The 16,520-nt window shown below is 38.4% G+C and overlaps 3 protein-coding genes across 3 annotated transcripts in view; 1 reads left to right on the plus strand and 2 right to left on the minus strand.

Moving 5' to 3' along the window:
• The window catches only part of LOC107089715, a 21,572-nt gene extending 16,303 nt beyond the window's left edge, over positions 1-5,269 (minus strand). The window contains exon 1 of the mRNA XM_015382648.1: positions 5,251-5,269. The gene's annotated coding sequence lies outside the window, so the exon portion shown is untranslated. The remainder of the gene's footprint in view (positions 1-5,250) is intronic.
• On the plus strand, positions 3,140-7,262 carry LOC107089712 (pseudopodium-enriched atypical kinase 1-like). The gene is made up of 4 exons (XM_015382644.1): positions 3,140-4,022; positions 4,246-4,376; positions 4,999-5,546; positions 5,801-7,262. The coding sequence occupies exons 1-4, from the start codon at positions 3,964-3,966 to the stop codon at positions 6,746-6,748; spliced, it is 1,686 nt and encodes a 561-aa protein (XP_015238130.1). The 5' UTR covers positions 3,140-3,963; the 3' UTR covers positions 6,749-7,262.
• A 962-nt stretch (positions 7,263-8,224) lies between these two features.
• Positions 8,225-14,965, minus strand: oaz1 (ornithine decarboxylase antizyme 1). Its single transcript, XM_015382646.1, is given in 6 exon segments — positions 8,225-8,817; positions 9,606-9,691; positions 9,997-10,172; positions 10,252-10,338; positions 10,340-10,406; positions 14,786-14,965. Coding segments are annotated over 6 exon segments (660 nt in total). The 5' UTR covers positions 14,899-14,965; the 3' UTR covers positions 8,225-8,686.
• Positions 14,966-16,520: the final 1,555 nt, after the last annotated feature.

Below are 16,520 nucleotides of genomic sequence, written 5' to 3' on the forward strand. Positions count from 1 at the left end.
CAAGGCCTCCCATTTGTCTAGACCCGGTGTGAAAGGGGGGAAACTCTTTAGTAAATCGTCGGTAAACATACATGTGCGCTTTTGCATGTTGTTGGCGTACTGACAGCCACGCAATCTATATTCTGATTAAGAACAGGGCTGCTTTTTTTTTTGTATTAAGGGACAGCACATCAGAGGGGGAGATATAAAGACTTGCACAAGAGTTACACAATAATTGAACCAGACAAGAAAAAAACATTAAAAGGAAAAATGATTTGAAACAGTCAATAAAGTCAATAAAATGCAAATGACAAGTGTTAAATAAAAAAAATAAAAAAAGTTATTAAATATCAGTAAGAGGTTTCAGAAAACTAAGAACAGGGCTGCCCGCACTGACGCGGCTCAAGGATTACGTCACACGCAGTGTCATGCGTAGTGCCCTAGTGCCTGTAAATTTTATGGTCCAGTTAAGGTAATTAAAAAAATTGGGACATTTCCTCACTTTCGAAAAAAAAACCGGGACGCCCGGGACAGGACGTGAAATACGGATATGTCCCGGGAAATACGGACGTTTGGTCACCCTATCATACTCAACTTCACACTCACCCTGTGATAGGGATGAAGTCGGGAGGAGTACTGATGGTTCCTCCTGTGAACCCCCTTTTTATATCAAAATGTTTCCAATACGCCATTAAACAGTAGCTGTACATTGGAAACATGTTCAGCAGTCGTCTTGAACACATCAGATACGTTGGAGATAAGTTCTCATAACTTATACAAAACGTACTCGTAATTTATCCAACATATGCCAGTGTTTTTGCAAGATTTTTTGTACGTCAGGCATTCTCTGACTAAATCGTCAGGTTGTGACATGGCTTTATAATTGCCGTAATCATTAGTGTAAACTTTTGATGTTTTGATTCCAGTTAGAAGAGAAGTTCGCTAAACAACATCTTCAGTGGAAACAGGAATTGACCGTAGTCTCACTGGTTTCTGGTTAGCTGGAACAATGCAGTGTAATGCCTGTTGAGTAAAACAGATGACACAGATAGACTCTCAGATAACCTTGAACCCTGTCTTTGACGCTGCTCTCATATGGAAGTGAAAATTCATAGGAAAATTACTTTATAGTGTGTATTAGGCTTTTAATCTGCTTGTTTTTTTATTTTATTTCATATAGAAATGTAACTCTCCACAAACCTTTTAATGTTAGAGTTTTCCTTGATAAAAGACATACCTAAAGGCTATAAAATTTGCAATTTCTACTGCTGGTGTTTCAATATTTATTAGCAATTTTAATTTTTTTATTTCTTTAGAAATTAGTAACAGCAACATAAGGTACTAGTAAAGGCAAATCACATTTATTTTGGTTTAAATTTCTTTTTCAATTAAAAGTATTTTCATTAATTTCCTGTAAAGAGATTTTTTTTTTTTAAAGGGTCCGTTCATATTCCTGTAAGCAGGCATTTAATCATGCCGAAACAGTTTGTCAAAGCTCTTGTCTTGTGGTATACCTTTACCTTCTCTCATAGAGCAATAGCACAGGAAATGTCATCATATTTAAGCATTTAGAGTAACTACTGGTACTGCTCTGTGAGACGATAAGGATAAAGGATGGGAGGTAGACAGGTCAGGTTCCTGTATCTATTCCTATTTCTGCCTCAATATGTTTCACTTTACAGAAACTCAGGTCATATGTTATTGTGGCTGAAAATCAACCTGCTGCCTTCTATGACAACAATCATTTGAAATAGGTTACAGATTATGTCTTAAATGGCTGTTTTCCCAAAAAAAAAAAAAAATTATGACTGTATCATAAATGCCTTAAAGAAAATGCAGTTTAACCCACAATGTTTTTAGTTGTATTTGGATCTCTGTACAATCTCTTTTGGGCCCCTCAAAATAGAAACTACCAGAGAATGGGAGCATGTGTGTTTTTAGTTCTACTTGTGCTGTTAAAATTGTTTACATTTTTAGAGGTTTGCCATATTGACTGTGATGTGCAGTTGGAAGGGATTAGAAGTTGCAGATGCTTTCTCTAACCCCTTAAAATTGTTATTATTTAGGTATTTATGTGTTCACTGACTTGTTTCCTTCCATGCTGTAATAGCCCCTTATTTATTTGTTTTTCTTGGCACAATGCACTAGCTGGCAAACACTCTACGTTGGACATTGATTTAACTTTAAAATCAAGTGAAGTTCTTTTAAATAGGGTCCTGACCCCCAAAAAAGAGCAACGGCCCATATCCATCTTTTATATTTTTTACTTACTGGGCAGCAGCACAGCCCCTAACCTTCAAAATCATCTGCGGCTGTTAACTCAGATATGTGCTCCTTTCAGTTTTCAGATTGTAGCAAAAAAGAAAAAATGGTGCAAAGATGTTTTGTGTGATACTGACAGGATACAGGTGTCACCTCATCTGTCATGATCTCTAAACACAACAGCTTCAGAAATCAGCTGTCAACAGTAAGGTTAACAGATCAAAATGCGTTTTGATGAGTGTGAACACTTTGGGCCATTTCCCTTTTGAAGGGTGGTTCCCTGCGGTGAAGTACATTCAAAGTTTAGGTCTTACTAAAAAGTTTTACACTTATTCCAAGTCTCATGCAGCATGTCTAGGTTTTTCTTCCAGGCTCTAAACTTCCCTCATCTATCTTCACAAAGCATCAACATGGGGATGGTTTGTCCCATGTGGACTGAAGCACAAATGCTCGTCCATAAAAAGCATTTTGAATGTAGCCATAAAAGTTAAGATTGGTCCGATTAGCTTTGTGGAGAACATTGATAATACATGTCCTCCCACCTGAGCTGCAGCCCCTCCAGAGTAAACATGCGCCTCTTGACTCCCCGTCTAATTAGTTCACCCAAACTTTAATCCTTCATCCATGGCCTGACTACAATTTTTCTCATTCCACTAAAGTGTGACAAACTTTTAAGGTATACCATTACATAACAGTTGGATTTATAATGAGCTCACATTTAAAACAGCTGAGCTCAATCTGCTAGTAAGGTGACATCTGAAGGCATTAGGTTGTGTTGGAGTTAAGGACTGTGAATACAAAACAACACACCCCTTTTCATACCTTTATTTTCTAAAACATATTGATAAATTATGTATATTTTTTTAACATACCAGAAAAATGAAAAGACATTTGTGTTTTTAATGTGACAAATACAGAAAAGACTCCAGGTCGGGATGCAAACATAGGCCCTTACTGCTGCAAGGCAACACTTATTTCAGCTATGTCTGCTTGCAGGCCAGTTACACACTTGGTCAGTAGATAAACATCAATAAAAAGCTGATTAAAATACCTGAAAATAATAAACAAAATCAACTGAAACTTTTAGTTTTTCTGAAAATTTTTCAACTCAAAGTCTTTGTAATGAGTTGTAAGACAGGGCTGTTTATGCTAGGGGAGCTGAAACCACCATCCTCCCCCCTTTGTTCTTTTTTAAGTGATGGCTTTTCTTGATCAACTTACTTAAAGTTACTGAAAGCTTTTATTTTCCTTTAAACTCTTAGCTTTTCTCACTTCTAAAATCATCTCAGGAAGCATATTTATGAGAATGCTTTAACTGTATCATCCATATAACTTCATGCTCTGTCTGCTCAGGGTGATCAAAACTTCACCTGAGAGGAACAGACAGAAATGAGCGCAACGTGAATGCACTCTGTTGTAACTGCTCTTCCTCTTTCTGTCGGAGCTGAGGTTAGCTCAGAGAGCAGCTTTGCCCTCAGAACAGACACGACTTTTCCGGTGCCAACCTCAAGTTCTCACTAAAAAAACTGATGAGAGTAAAACATCCGCCAGGCAACACCTCTAAAGAAGACTTGCTCCAAAATACCAACCATTCAGATGAGGCAGAAACTGAGATGGGAAGTCTTTAAAGAGTCGGCCTCCTGAGTTTCATTCTGTGCCGTGTTTAGAGCATTTATCGGAGGTGAAGGGAAAGGTTTAAGGTCTTAAACTGCAAGTTCCCTGATGGCGTCTGCTAGCAGAGAGAGGGATCAGCCACCAATTCTGCCTGTCAAACAGCACAGGTAATATAAACAATTAATAAGTCTCTCGTTTATCAATTTTTCAATTTAATAAAATTCTTTTTTGTGGGCATTCTAATATCTTCACAGATCCTCCTTTATTGCATATTTAGGTATTCTATCATGTATGTTTTATTAGAAGTAGAAATACTATATTGTGCAAAAACACAAAACTTTGGTTTCTGCAAAAATGCAAGCTATAAAAAAAAACCTCTTCTTATTTTAGGCGTTCCAGTATGGAGTCGGACTCTGTTTTCAGTCCAACTGGGTTCCAGCATCCCAGCTTGGGATACAGCGACGTCTTCTCTCAACCCACCGACTGTCATGCAGCCCAGTGTCCAATTCACCAACGCTACGGTAGGCTTAAAGAGGGATCACCTCAATCTTCTGCGTGATCATCGATACATCGTTTAAATTCAGAGCTAGATTTTATAAGTTCATGGCTTTAGTTGATGGAGATGAGAGGAAAAGACAAAAGGAGTGGTTCACTCCTGTCTTCACTTTGTCTTTTGAAATATGAAAACAGATGAGAGGAAGTAAAACTCTGAGACTTTTACTTTTAGCAATATCCAAGTTATCTTCACACTACAAAGACTTGCAGGAAATGATGGGCATCCAGCTGTTACGGCAAAGCGTCACACTGCATGGAAATATAATTTAAGACTCTAAGAAGAGCTTTTTCAGTAGAGTGAGATTTACAAAACGCTGACTGAAAGCTGTCCAGAATACAGTGATGATCACGAACAGAGTTAACTGCTTGACCACCACCATGTTATTATTTCCTGTTTCCTCTGAGGTATAAATATGATTTTACATCAGGGCATAGTTTTATTTATTCTTCCGAATGGGAAATGCACAAGAATGTGCCATTAAAGAAATATGTTAATCAGGATCTGACTAAAAGATGATCAAAATATTTTTTGGAGCTTCTGATACTGTTCTGATCCATTTCCTCTGCGTTTCTCAATGTGTGGTCCAGATCCCTTCAAACACCAGATGAGATTCTTCTCTGATGGCACACCACCACCTGTTCCAAAGAAGAGGCTAACCAGGACCCTTTCCCTTCCCGGTATCGACCCGCCAGCACCCTGCTCGCTCTCTCCACTCTCTCCTCTGCCAAGGCATCCTCAGAACTTTGACAATCCTCTCTATATGATGGCGCCGATACCTGGTACTTTTATCTCTGAAGAAAGTGAAGACTTTAAACCAGCCAGAAGTCCAAACTCCTTACCGTCCTTCTCCCAGCTGTCCTTTGCCACGCCAGATGAAGATCTATTCTCCATTTTCGGGAACTTTCAGGACCAGGATGTTGTCTCTGAGAGGATTCAGCATCATCAGCTGCTTTTCCTTCGCAGCATGGCTCAGGGTGTTATTGACCGAAGCCTCCTGGTGAAAGAAAAGGAACCTGACACATACAAGCCTCAGGATTTTCTGCTGAGTCAGGGTGCCAAGCCAAAGACAGTTGGAGACAAGACTTACTACAGCCTGCAGAGCCCCAAGTTTCCTGGAAGGGTGCTTGGTTTGAGGGTAATGTTGCCCTTCTCTTACTCCATATATGGTCTTTAGTGAATCAATACTTTAGCATTAACACAACCACAATGATTTGGTTTGAAATGTAAAGCACTATATACTGAAGACAAGACTGATTGTTATCGACATTTGCAAATGTTCCACTTGTTGTGGTGCCACTTCACTTCCTTTCAACAGCCACCACAGCTGCTACAAGATCTCTTTTGTATAGAGTTTATTAAACTATTGCAAAAATGTTTTTTTCTTTGCAGGTATGCAAAGGGACCAAGAGTGCTCCTTCAGCTCGTCGCAAAGAACGGTTGCATGCTAATGTGCAAGACGTCCTCGCTTATTTTCAGCCAAGCATAAACGAGGAAAGCCCTACCAATGATCTTCCCACCTGTGCAGAGTCAGACTGCAGGGCTTCTAACCCGCCAGACAGAGGCAGCAATGAGACAGTTGAGTCTCTCCTACAGAGAGGACACTGTGTGAGCATTGAGCGTGATCTACCGCACACCAGCCTGGAGGACTTTGTACTGGACAGCTGCTCGTGTAAGGATTATGAGAGACAGGTGTGTGTTCTGTTGCTGCAGGTTCTAATGGGCTCACACCATCTGTACAACAGTGGCACTGCAGCTGAGCTCAGGCCCAGAGAGATCCTTCTGGTTTGGCCCAACAGGGAGAGAAGTCAGGGGCTAGAAACCCAGGAAGGGGATGGTCCCAGAGTCCAAGAGTTGTGGAGGAAATATGGCTCGCCCTGTGTGCTAGTAGTGCCACAATCTGCTGCTTCTTCAGCCCCTCAGCCCCTGACCGCCATTAAATACCAAATAGGAGCCCTAATTCAGTTCTGTCTGCGCCAGCGGGAAGGCCCCATTGAAGCATATCAGTCTTTATACCGAAAGGGGCTTCAACATTTTACCTCTCTGCTTCAGAGTGACAGCAGCCCCCAGGTCACAGACATTATAGCCATGCTTCAGGTGCTCCTCTGGGGCCCCCAGGTGTCCGTCTTCGAACAGAAAGGCTTTTCTACAATGCTGGCCGTGCAGAGATGGCTGACTGTCAAACGAGCCCTGCTGGTGATGAAGCTGGCAGAGGTAGGACTGATTCAGGATCAGTCTGGTCTGAATTGGGAGGTGTTAATGTGTCTGAAGTACCTGTCATTCACCGACTCTGAAACAGTAGTGGGTGTGGGCACACAGCTTTGCAGCATCCTGAGATGATTCTTCAGTTGGGTTATTTTTGGACTGCTGCCTCGTTAAAGCCTTTTAGTCCCTGCTTCTATATGGACTTGAACTGGTCTGATAGGATTCTGAACTTACTGAAATAATGAAAACTCATCATCTTTACAAACTTTATACCCAAATAGTTGAGATCATTAAATAAACAAACTTGTCAAATGATCTCATGTATCATGACTTATTTACATGCATTCTCTTTAGTAACTGGACAGAGATGATGTTAGAATACAAGGCAAGTACTTGTAGCTTTGCCCATTGAAATGTGCTGCTTTCACTAATTTAAAGTTGCCATGATACCAAGTCATGTCTAAGTACAGCATAACTGAAAGGATACAGTTGTGGCTGTAATTTACACATTCAAAGTTGATCAAAAGTTAACATGCCTCTACACAAATATAAAACCACATTCTTTCTATATCCATCAGCAAGCTTCTGATAGAATCATGGATTTCAGTTTCCATCATTGACTGTAGACTTAAATATGGTTAAAAAAAAACAAAAACGTAATGACAGCAGGAAAATGCAGTTGTCTAAATTTCCAATATCTAATCCAAACGGTCATATTTGGATTAAGTGATGTGGATTAAGACCTTGAAAAAACAAAACAAAAAACAACATGTTTTAAATGGAGGTACATTGTACCAGCTATCAAACATGAGAGTGGTAGTATCATGCTGTGATGATTTAAGTTTGTATATTACATGAAGACCCTGAAATATCAAACTAACTCTTTTACATTTACCAGCAAAACTCCAACTGGATGATTTAGGCTTGAGATGAATCTTCTATGCCACCTCAGGCCAGTGGAATATTATTTGGACTTAAAGTCCAGGTTTCTGTCAGAAAAACCAAAAGGCTCCATTATTTCTGGCATGAAGGATGCCAGAAATACCCGGCCAGATGTTGAAGTCTTTAAGTGATTAAAAATAAGGTTGTTTTGCTTTGCAGCATTTTAATCAAGCTTCAAAACACTTTTATCTACACTTTAAGAAATGTCCATAAATTCACAGTACTCTAGTTATTTAAAGGAATTTTCAGTAGTTTGCTTTCAACGGATCTTTCAAATGCAATTATCTGTGCCGTTTAGCTAAGAATTTTATTGAGGACAATGGGCAAAATTTTAGAATAACAGAGAAACAAAATTCTGTGTAAAAAAAAAAAAAAAAGAGGCTTTTTGTTTTTTTTGAATATATGTTGGGCTGTTTTGTTTCGTTTTTTTCCAACCAATTTCTCTTAACAAATCCATAAAAAATAAGATAAAATAAAAAATAGAAAAGGTCCTGTCAGAAACTTACCAGGACCTTTTGCTTTCTTGCAGAATTTTTTGCATATAATTTCTGGAACGATGCCTGGATCAACTTCCAGTGTTGCATTATTCCCATGGTGCTTGATTAAAGAAACTCCAATACAGTCTATAATGCTAGTCTTTCACTACATTTATCAGAAGACCACACATTATAAGGTGAGCACTTTTATTAGTAGTTACAACATGCAGATCTCTACTGAGTGGATCAAAAAATTAAAACCATGCACACATAAAAAAAAAAGTTATCAACAGCAAAATCAACTGATAATTACTACGAAAACACCTACTTACATGAGTAAGATTCTGATTGATCTTAAATACACTGGAGATAGATTTCAGGGGTAGGACAAAACCAGAACATGACAAATTGAATGGTCAGAATGTAATGCCCTGCCATCATCCAGGCTTCTGCTTTACTTCCCTGCTCTGTTAAACATTTAAACTTTTGTGCAACTCTTCACTGAAACAGCACACATAAGGTAAAGGCAATGATAAACGAGCTTAAAACAGGAAACCTCAACCACACTGGATGACTAGAATATATTCATTTCTAGAACTGATGAATTGTATCGATTGAAATGGGAACAAACATTTGTAACTGCTCAGCGTTATTTTTATTCGTCATCAGAGGAGTCTCGCTCGATGCTGTAAGCCATGAAGAAAGCGTCAGGTCGGGAGGGGACGAGAGGATGACCCGGTCTAACAATCTCAAAGCCCAGGTAACTGAAGGTACGCAGCAAGGATGCTGAGGAGAAACGGCAAGGGAAGACAAATTCATTAGCATGAACACTTAAGACCATGTTGGTCCATCTCTAAAAAACAAAACAAACATCTGAGACAATACCATAGCAGAAATCACAACACAGAGTCTGCTCAGAAGTAAAAGGAAATAAAAACAAAAAAACAAAAACAACAATGACTTAAACGAGTTGTTTTGTGATAAATCTGGCTGCTATAAACATGGTACAGTTTTAAGTACTTATGACCAGTTAATTCCTAACCTGGTTCAAAAAGCAGCTAATTTAATCTCAGTTCGGAGAATCATTGAAGGAACAGCATTTTTAAACAAACTACAGTAGCAGCCATTCAAAATGGCCCTTCCCAGTCAAAAGCCTGCTGAACGGCAGCCAAATGGCAGCAAAATGCCCTCCAACTTCCAGCCACTGGCCATCTCTTGGACATGCATATTTTTTTACTGACTCCACCCTTTCACTGAATTACAGGGTCTGACCAGGAGATGACACTTCTCTTTACATCTTAATTCCCACAAATCATGACAGAAAGAACCGGCCCATCAAGGAAAGTGAGGAAACTTTGAGTGGCTACTACTGTAGGAAGTTTTTTTATATATAAAAAAATGAAATGTAAAAAAAAAAAAGCTGAAAAATCAGATTCATCTACACAACAAAATGTGAAAAACATGTATTTTAGCATTAGTGTAAACTACAAAAATATCAAAGCGATTTGCATCACCTGGGTTATTCTTGAAACAACAGTTATTAGTTAAAACAACACCAGGCACCATAATCTCACCTCTGTCATCACGGTTCTTGTGAAAGCAGATAAACACGTGATCAGCCTGCAGCTGTTCTTCTGCAAATTCCAGCAAAAGTGCAAAACTGTAGAGAATGAAAGAAAAAAAAAACCTAAAGGACGCAGAAAAACTCAAAGGGTAATCGGAATTTTCTCAATATAGGTTAATGAAAAACAACAGTATTAACAATAACAACCTACGGCTATTTGGTGAATTACCTCTTTGCCCATATGTTTTCATAGTCATTACAAACACAATCAAATTTTAATCCCAGACTAAAACAGTATCAACTGAGATAAAGGTCTTTAAAGTGAAATTCATTGAAGAAACATTCTTCTAACTGAACATTTTCTGTTGAGCTACAGAGAAAAAATCTCTTTTTCTCCTGACCTGTCTTTGCTGCCCTCGGGCAAAGCTCCAGAGGGGATTTCAACATAAAGGTTCCCCCCTTTCACTGCAGCCCTCCAGACACAATGTTTGCCTTCAGTGCGACGGGGCTCAAAGAGCAAGAAACGCACTCTGCTGTTTGCAGGGGGAGGCTCTTCAAGAACCAATAAATGAGCATCCTGCAAAGAGAAATAAAGGTGAGACGCCGTGGAAAGAAACAAATGTCAGATGAAAAAGAAAACAGCTGTTGTAACATACAGAGTAGAATAGCTTAGCTGAAAGATTGCGATCCCGCTGGTCATTCCCTCGCCCACCTGGGATCTTCAGGGGTGGGAGAGGGGCATCAGGAGCACCACAGAGGCCCCGGACACGGGTTACTGCAACAGCGGGAGCACCTCCTGGGACTGGAGATACTGGAAAAGCAGACAGAAGCGCACAAAGCCGGAGCCATTTTAAGCCAAGTCTTCACCAAACACTGCTAACAAAACAAAACAAACTTGCAACATAAATAGAAGGTTTAGTCTTCGTTGCACAACAGAAAGATTTAAGACAGTAAAACATTTGCTAAACTTGGTTAATAAACACCAACTAAAACATGGGGCAAGAGTTCAATCAGTAACTGTTCTTTTCCAAGAGACAAACATTTCTACATGTTGACTCATGAAATTTAACATAAGTGCATCAACATATCAGACAGGAAGTGGCTTTATGCTAGACTACATTGCTGCTGACCAATTAGAAATGAAAATTCACAGTCAAGTGGTCAGCTTTCAGTCAAGTGGTCAGCTATTTACCAAATATTATCGACCAACTACATTTGTTTGCTTTAGCTTCAAATGACCTTTATCCCCCATTTTTGTTTTCTTTAACTGAATTTTAAGTAAGAACTGGATTAATTAGCTCTACGAGTAAATTCACAGTTTGATTATTTCCAGTTAAAATGTTTAAAACCGTGATGTGTTCAAGTATCTTATCATCGTTATCCTATGTAGCAGAGTTTTTATTTTTTAACTTGGATGCATGTTTAACAATCCAAATGTTTATTTCAAATTTTTGTTTTGCCTCTAAATCAGACCTACTTAGCACCTCCATGTTCAGTCTGAAACTATCACTTAAAAGCTTTCTATAGTTTTAGAAAGCTGTAAGCATGGCTCTAAGTACTGAAGAACTACACATTTATCTGTAGCTTTTTGGTCACTTTTCTTATGAGTCCATGTCGACATCATAAACGACAGCTGAGACATAAAAGACACAATATAAAAATATATTGGTTAAATCATTTTTAAAATGTAGGTTTCTTTACACTTAAAAAATATATATATATTTTTTATACTTAAATGTTTCCTGGCATAAGTCTCCAGAGTGAGAAGCAAATACCATCAAACCAGCTACTAGTACTTTTGGGGGTGGGGGCTTCTAAACTAAACATTGACCTACTTTATCCCTCCTCTAAACAGGTTGCCCCACTTTTCCACATATGGAAAAATAACACCCAGAACTAAGAGTTCCTTAAACACTTAGCTTGGATTTTTAGCACCAACGCTCATTTGTCACTGCATAGGTTTACCGCCATTCCTGAAGACTAGAATGCGTTTCCGTTTAAAACAGAATCCATTAGCAGCACCAAAAAGATGCTTTCTATGATTCTCTGTGGTGCTAGATCTGGAATAGACTTGTTCAAACCAGCTTTGGAACACATGACTGACGTTACGTTTCAATCTCATTATTTGAGGGACAGGTTTTCCAAGAATGGCACTCTTAGTCAGATTAAACACCAAAGTTCATACTTCTTCTGACTACAGCAGAATCCTCAGATGGTCGTGTTTGCCCAGGGTCAGGGTTGTAGTTGTACAAATTAGTTGTAGTTTTTTTTCAAGCTTCTTTCTGAAGAGCAAGCTTATCATGTCTGAACATGAAAAACTCACTCATCTTTGCCCCTACATTAGGAGGCCACGTAAGGGGGCACTTGGAGGTAGAAATTTATGCAGCAAAATGAAAAACAGTCATAGACTAAAATAAGATATTTTCAGTTTGATTGGCTGGATAGAAAACTCAAACTGGGATTTTTCTCCCCACTAGTGAACAAAAAACATAAAAACCAGTAAGAGCAGAGCTGTTGCTGGGTGAATTTTGACAGCTAGATGTACTGTTAAGCAACTAGGTGTTTTAAAAAAGTCAAAGAAAGTAGGGGGACAAAAGATGCGTTTATATAAAGGAAAATACTTTTGACATGTGAAAGGTATAAAGGACATTCTTATTTCCAGGGTGATCATCTAAATAAGTGGTCCTCCTAATTGTCAATCATTCTGGTGATATGTTTACGTAAGGCCGTCCTACGTGCTCGCACCGTTAGCAATCGTTTTCTGCGCATGCGCTCTCCTCGCAAAGCATTATGAGGTTCGCTATCACAGAGGCCTGCTGTGGCCACAGGCTGTCGCTACCAACAGTAGTGACTTGCGTTGTTAAAAAAGATTTGCAAAAATCCTCAACAATACCCGTCTTAATTGAGGTTTACTAAGGCTGGAGAGACAGGGAAAGACTGGCTGAGTGGAGTAAAGCTTCTGTTTTATTCTATTAACTTGCTAGATTTGAACAGAAGAAGAAAAAAAAAAAAAGAAAAACGGTAAATTAGGAAGCCAAACATTTGGATTTTTTTTTTCATTTAATTTTGCTTTCTTCTATGTGACTACCAAATAATTTGGTATATTAAATTAGATCAATAAATGCTTACATGTTTGGACTACGTTTATTAGCATTCAATGATACAGAAAAATGCAGCACACTAAATTACATTGAAGAAACCAAAAACCTCTCCAAAGACGCATGGCCAAACAAAGAGGAGCTACCTCCTCTGCACGAGACTTGGTGGTACATCTACACCTTATGGACAAAGGACATTCTTTTGAGCAGCAGAATGTTCACATTTTGGAAAAAGGAGACAGGTGGTTTAAAACGGGTGTGAAGGGAGCCATTTATGTTAAGAAAGAAAAAACAACCTTAAACAGAGGGGGTGAGCTCAGGTTTCAGCTCTCAAAAACCTACAACGCAGCGATAGAGTTGATTCCTCCCTGCTATCATCTCAACCCAGATCAGTACAAAGAAACCAAAAAACTCCCCATTCCTAAGCAGTGGACCTGTATATTTGTTTTAATTTGCATGTTTTCTAAGCCAAAACAAGGCTTTGTTTTGGTCAACTCTACAAAGCTTGGAAATCTACGCTAATTCTTTGACATTTTGAATTGGAAAAAGCTTCCTGGATGTGAGGCGAAATGTCTTCAAACTTGGAAACAAAGGTCAGAGGATTGTTTTTTTTGTTTTTATTTTTATTTTTTTTACTTTCTTGGAATGAGCAGTACCAAAGTTTCCTAGCAGGTTGACAACACTAATCTCAGTCCAGTATCTATAAACGAATATTTCGGGCAATAAAGGTGGTATGATGAGGAAATGATTAATTTAAAGAAATAAAAATAACATATATCCCCTCATAAAAAGTCCTTATTTTCTACATCTTTAGAGATTTTGTTTAGGTTCTACAGATTTTCCCAAAATGCAAATGGGACAGAAAAAACAAATGGTTAATCATCACTTAATGCGTCAAAACTGGCCAAACAAACAATCATAATGATAGTTCTTTCACAAATGCACACCGTGTATCATTAGTTGTCTTCCCTATGCCACCCCCTTTCGCAGTGCAGTGGAAATTTCCTTCCAGAGCTTTAAAAGACGTCAGAACAGGACAGACCGCCTGAATAAAAAATCCTGTCAGAACACGACTAGACTTAACAAGGTCTAAGAATTCCTCATGGAAAACACACTAAAACCCATATAACCCATATATAAAGACATATTAACCTCACGTGTCCCGATTTTATCTCAATTTAACGGTAAATCTGCGTGATCCTCATTAAGGTTAATCTATAAAAGTCCTACCCAGGTGGGGACACTGGCTGCTTAAAGATAATTATTGACTCCACCTGATTAACCAGCTTAAAAAAAAATCTAGCTAATATGTCATTTTCAATCACCTTAAAACCGTGTGAGCAAAATTGGATAAAAACACGATTATCACGACGTCAGTTGGCATAAAGTTAACAGTACAAGCCGTACTAAAATCAAACAAACAAGAATCACAATATTTTATTAAGAACGACGGACGATATTCTCCAAAATCTGTTAAAAATGTGCTATTTTTGTTACAGCCGTCAAGAAGAATACTTTGTTTTTATGGTCGCGACAAAAACAAAATCGATGACATAACCCAATAAACGCTAGCTGAAGTAAACCGTTTCTTTCCCATCCACACGCGCTTTAAGACTAAACTATATAATTATATCGTTTATGCGAAATGTTTTAAATTGTGTTTGAATAATAAAAAAGCTGGGTTTTTTTTCTACTAAGTGTTAACCAATTAGCTTGTGTCATATATTAGCCTAACCGTTAGCATTAGCTTGCACAGCGTTTCATATATTAGCCTAACCGTTAGCATTAGCTTGCTAATTGCAGCATGACTGTCAACAACGTTACTTGAATTTGTCTAATAGCTGGTTTACAACACATAGTCTGTTCTTCAAATTTAAATGAACTAGTTTGACTAAACAAATTTTAAACCCAAACTAGATTAAAAATACCTGACATAATAAAAAAAAAAAAAACTATCCTATCAAATGGTGTTATTGTGAACAACATACATGACTTGTACCTTTCGTTCCAGTAAATAGACAGTACACCTGGCTTAGGCCGCAGCTTTAAAACTTAGCATTTAGCCTCTTTTATTTTCTAACAGCTGACATACCTTTCGGGTTTATTACCGGACTGCTCAATGACAGGCATCTCGGATAAGTTTCTTTCTTTTTCTCTTACAAAACAATGACTATTTAAAATCGTCTGTAGGTTGGATTTAACCATCCGGCCAGCGTCCGCCACAGGCTGCTCGCTCCGTCCCTCTCCTCCGTAGGCTGATAGCAGAATCAGGGCTGCGAGCTGCGGCTATCAGCCCGGGGAGTGTCCCGCTCACCGTGACGTATGTGTACAAAACAATCATAGCCTTTCATTCATCCTGGATGATTTGATGCTATTTCAGGTTGCTTACTTTTATTGTCTGTTAAATCGTTATCAGTTTTTACTTTGTCTACATGTTTACAGTGAATAATCACCTCTTTAATAAAAGTCAATCCATTTCTTATTGCTCCAGTCAAAGATTGTTCATGGGCTGTTCTAGAGAAGGGCCAACAGGGGCTAGTGCCCCTACATATTCAAGGCATAATGCAAAAAAAAAAAATTCTATTGATGATGTCCACTGGCTCAGGGGCGGAGCAAGATGGGGGGCCAGAGGTGGCCATCGCCACCCCTGTGGCCACCTTTACCATTTTTTTTCGCCCTCTAATAAAGTTGGTAGCAGCAGTAATACTTTCAGGGGAATGTTCAGACTTATTAAACATTTACGTTTTTCATATATTAAAGATTTCTTGACAACTAATATGCTGTGGTTAATTATACAAATCAAAATACTAACATTAAAGTTGATTTATACACAATTCATGCTCACTTCAGAACTAAATCTTATGTTAAATGGGGTAAAGAGAAAATTCTCTAGAAGTCATTTAGGAGTCTTCAGTGAAATCATAGATAAATAACTACTTTAATAATAACTTTAAAAATCTATTTAATATAGATATTAGTACATGTAAATATAAATTTTATGTAGAGAAATTTTTGATAAAAGTAGGTAAGTAATGAAAATGGGAAAGATGATCGCCCCAGAAATTTTGTCCACCACCTTTTACTACCTTTTATTTAGACAGCATGGATGTTTAGATATATGTGTCTATTTGTTAACAAAGGCTGTAGGAAAGTATAGATTGTCTTTATTTTGAAAACGTGGATGTTGTGCTCATTCCTGTTGGAATAGTTTAGACTGATTAATTTTTTCTTTTCCTCTGCAGTTATGTTTTATTTAATATTTGAACATTAAGGTGATAGCTTTAGTTGTACTATTTGAACCAAATTTAGAAAAAATAAATATTTTCATTCGTCAAAAATTAGTCAGTTTACTTTAAAAAGCATGAAAGTTATCTACTGATCTCTGTTTATTTACTAGATTGCTGATAGCCCGAAATAAGTGAAGCCACCGGCCGCCATATTGGTACTCCCCACTCCCACGGGATGCACCATAAAAATTTGTGTAGCATTTGGCCACAGTTTGCCATCTGTGGGAAGATGTTTCACAGGTAATTTCAAAGTTGGTGGATGTACTAACCAAGAAAATCCATGTATATGCTGATGTATCCTATAGTATAGTAAAGGGGTCTTCAACGTTTTCCAGACCAAGGACCACCAAATTGATGGCGAGATGGAGCGGGGCCCTAGCCTGACGTAGTCCTACTCAATTCTAGTCAGAATATGAGTCTGATACTACTCCATAGAGCTGTGATTATGGGGCGTGTTTTGAACGAACCAGGAAAAAAATGCCTCTGCACTCAATTGGACAGACGTACAACCAATAAGAGCAACGGAGTGCTTGACGTATG

Source organism: Cyprinodon variegatus, unplaced genomic scaffold (genome assembly GCF_000732505.1).
Source record: "Cyprinodon variegatus isolate N-32 unplaced genomic scaffold, C_variegatus-1.0 Scaffold261, whole genome shotgun sequence".
Classification (NCBI taxonomy): domain Eukaryota; kingdom Metazoa; phylum Chordata; class Actinopteri; order Cyprinodontiformes; family Cyprinodontidae; genus Cyprinodon; species Cyprinodon variegatus.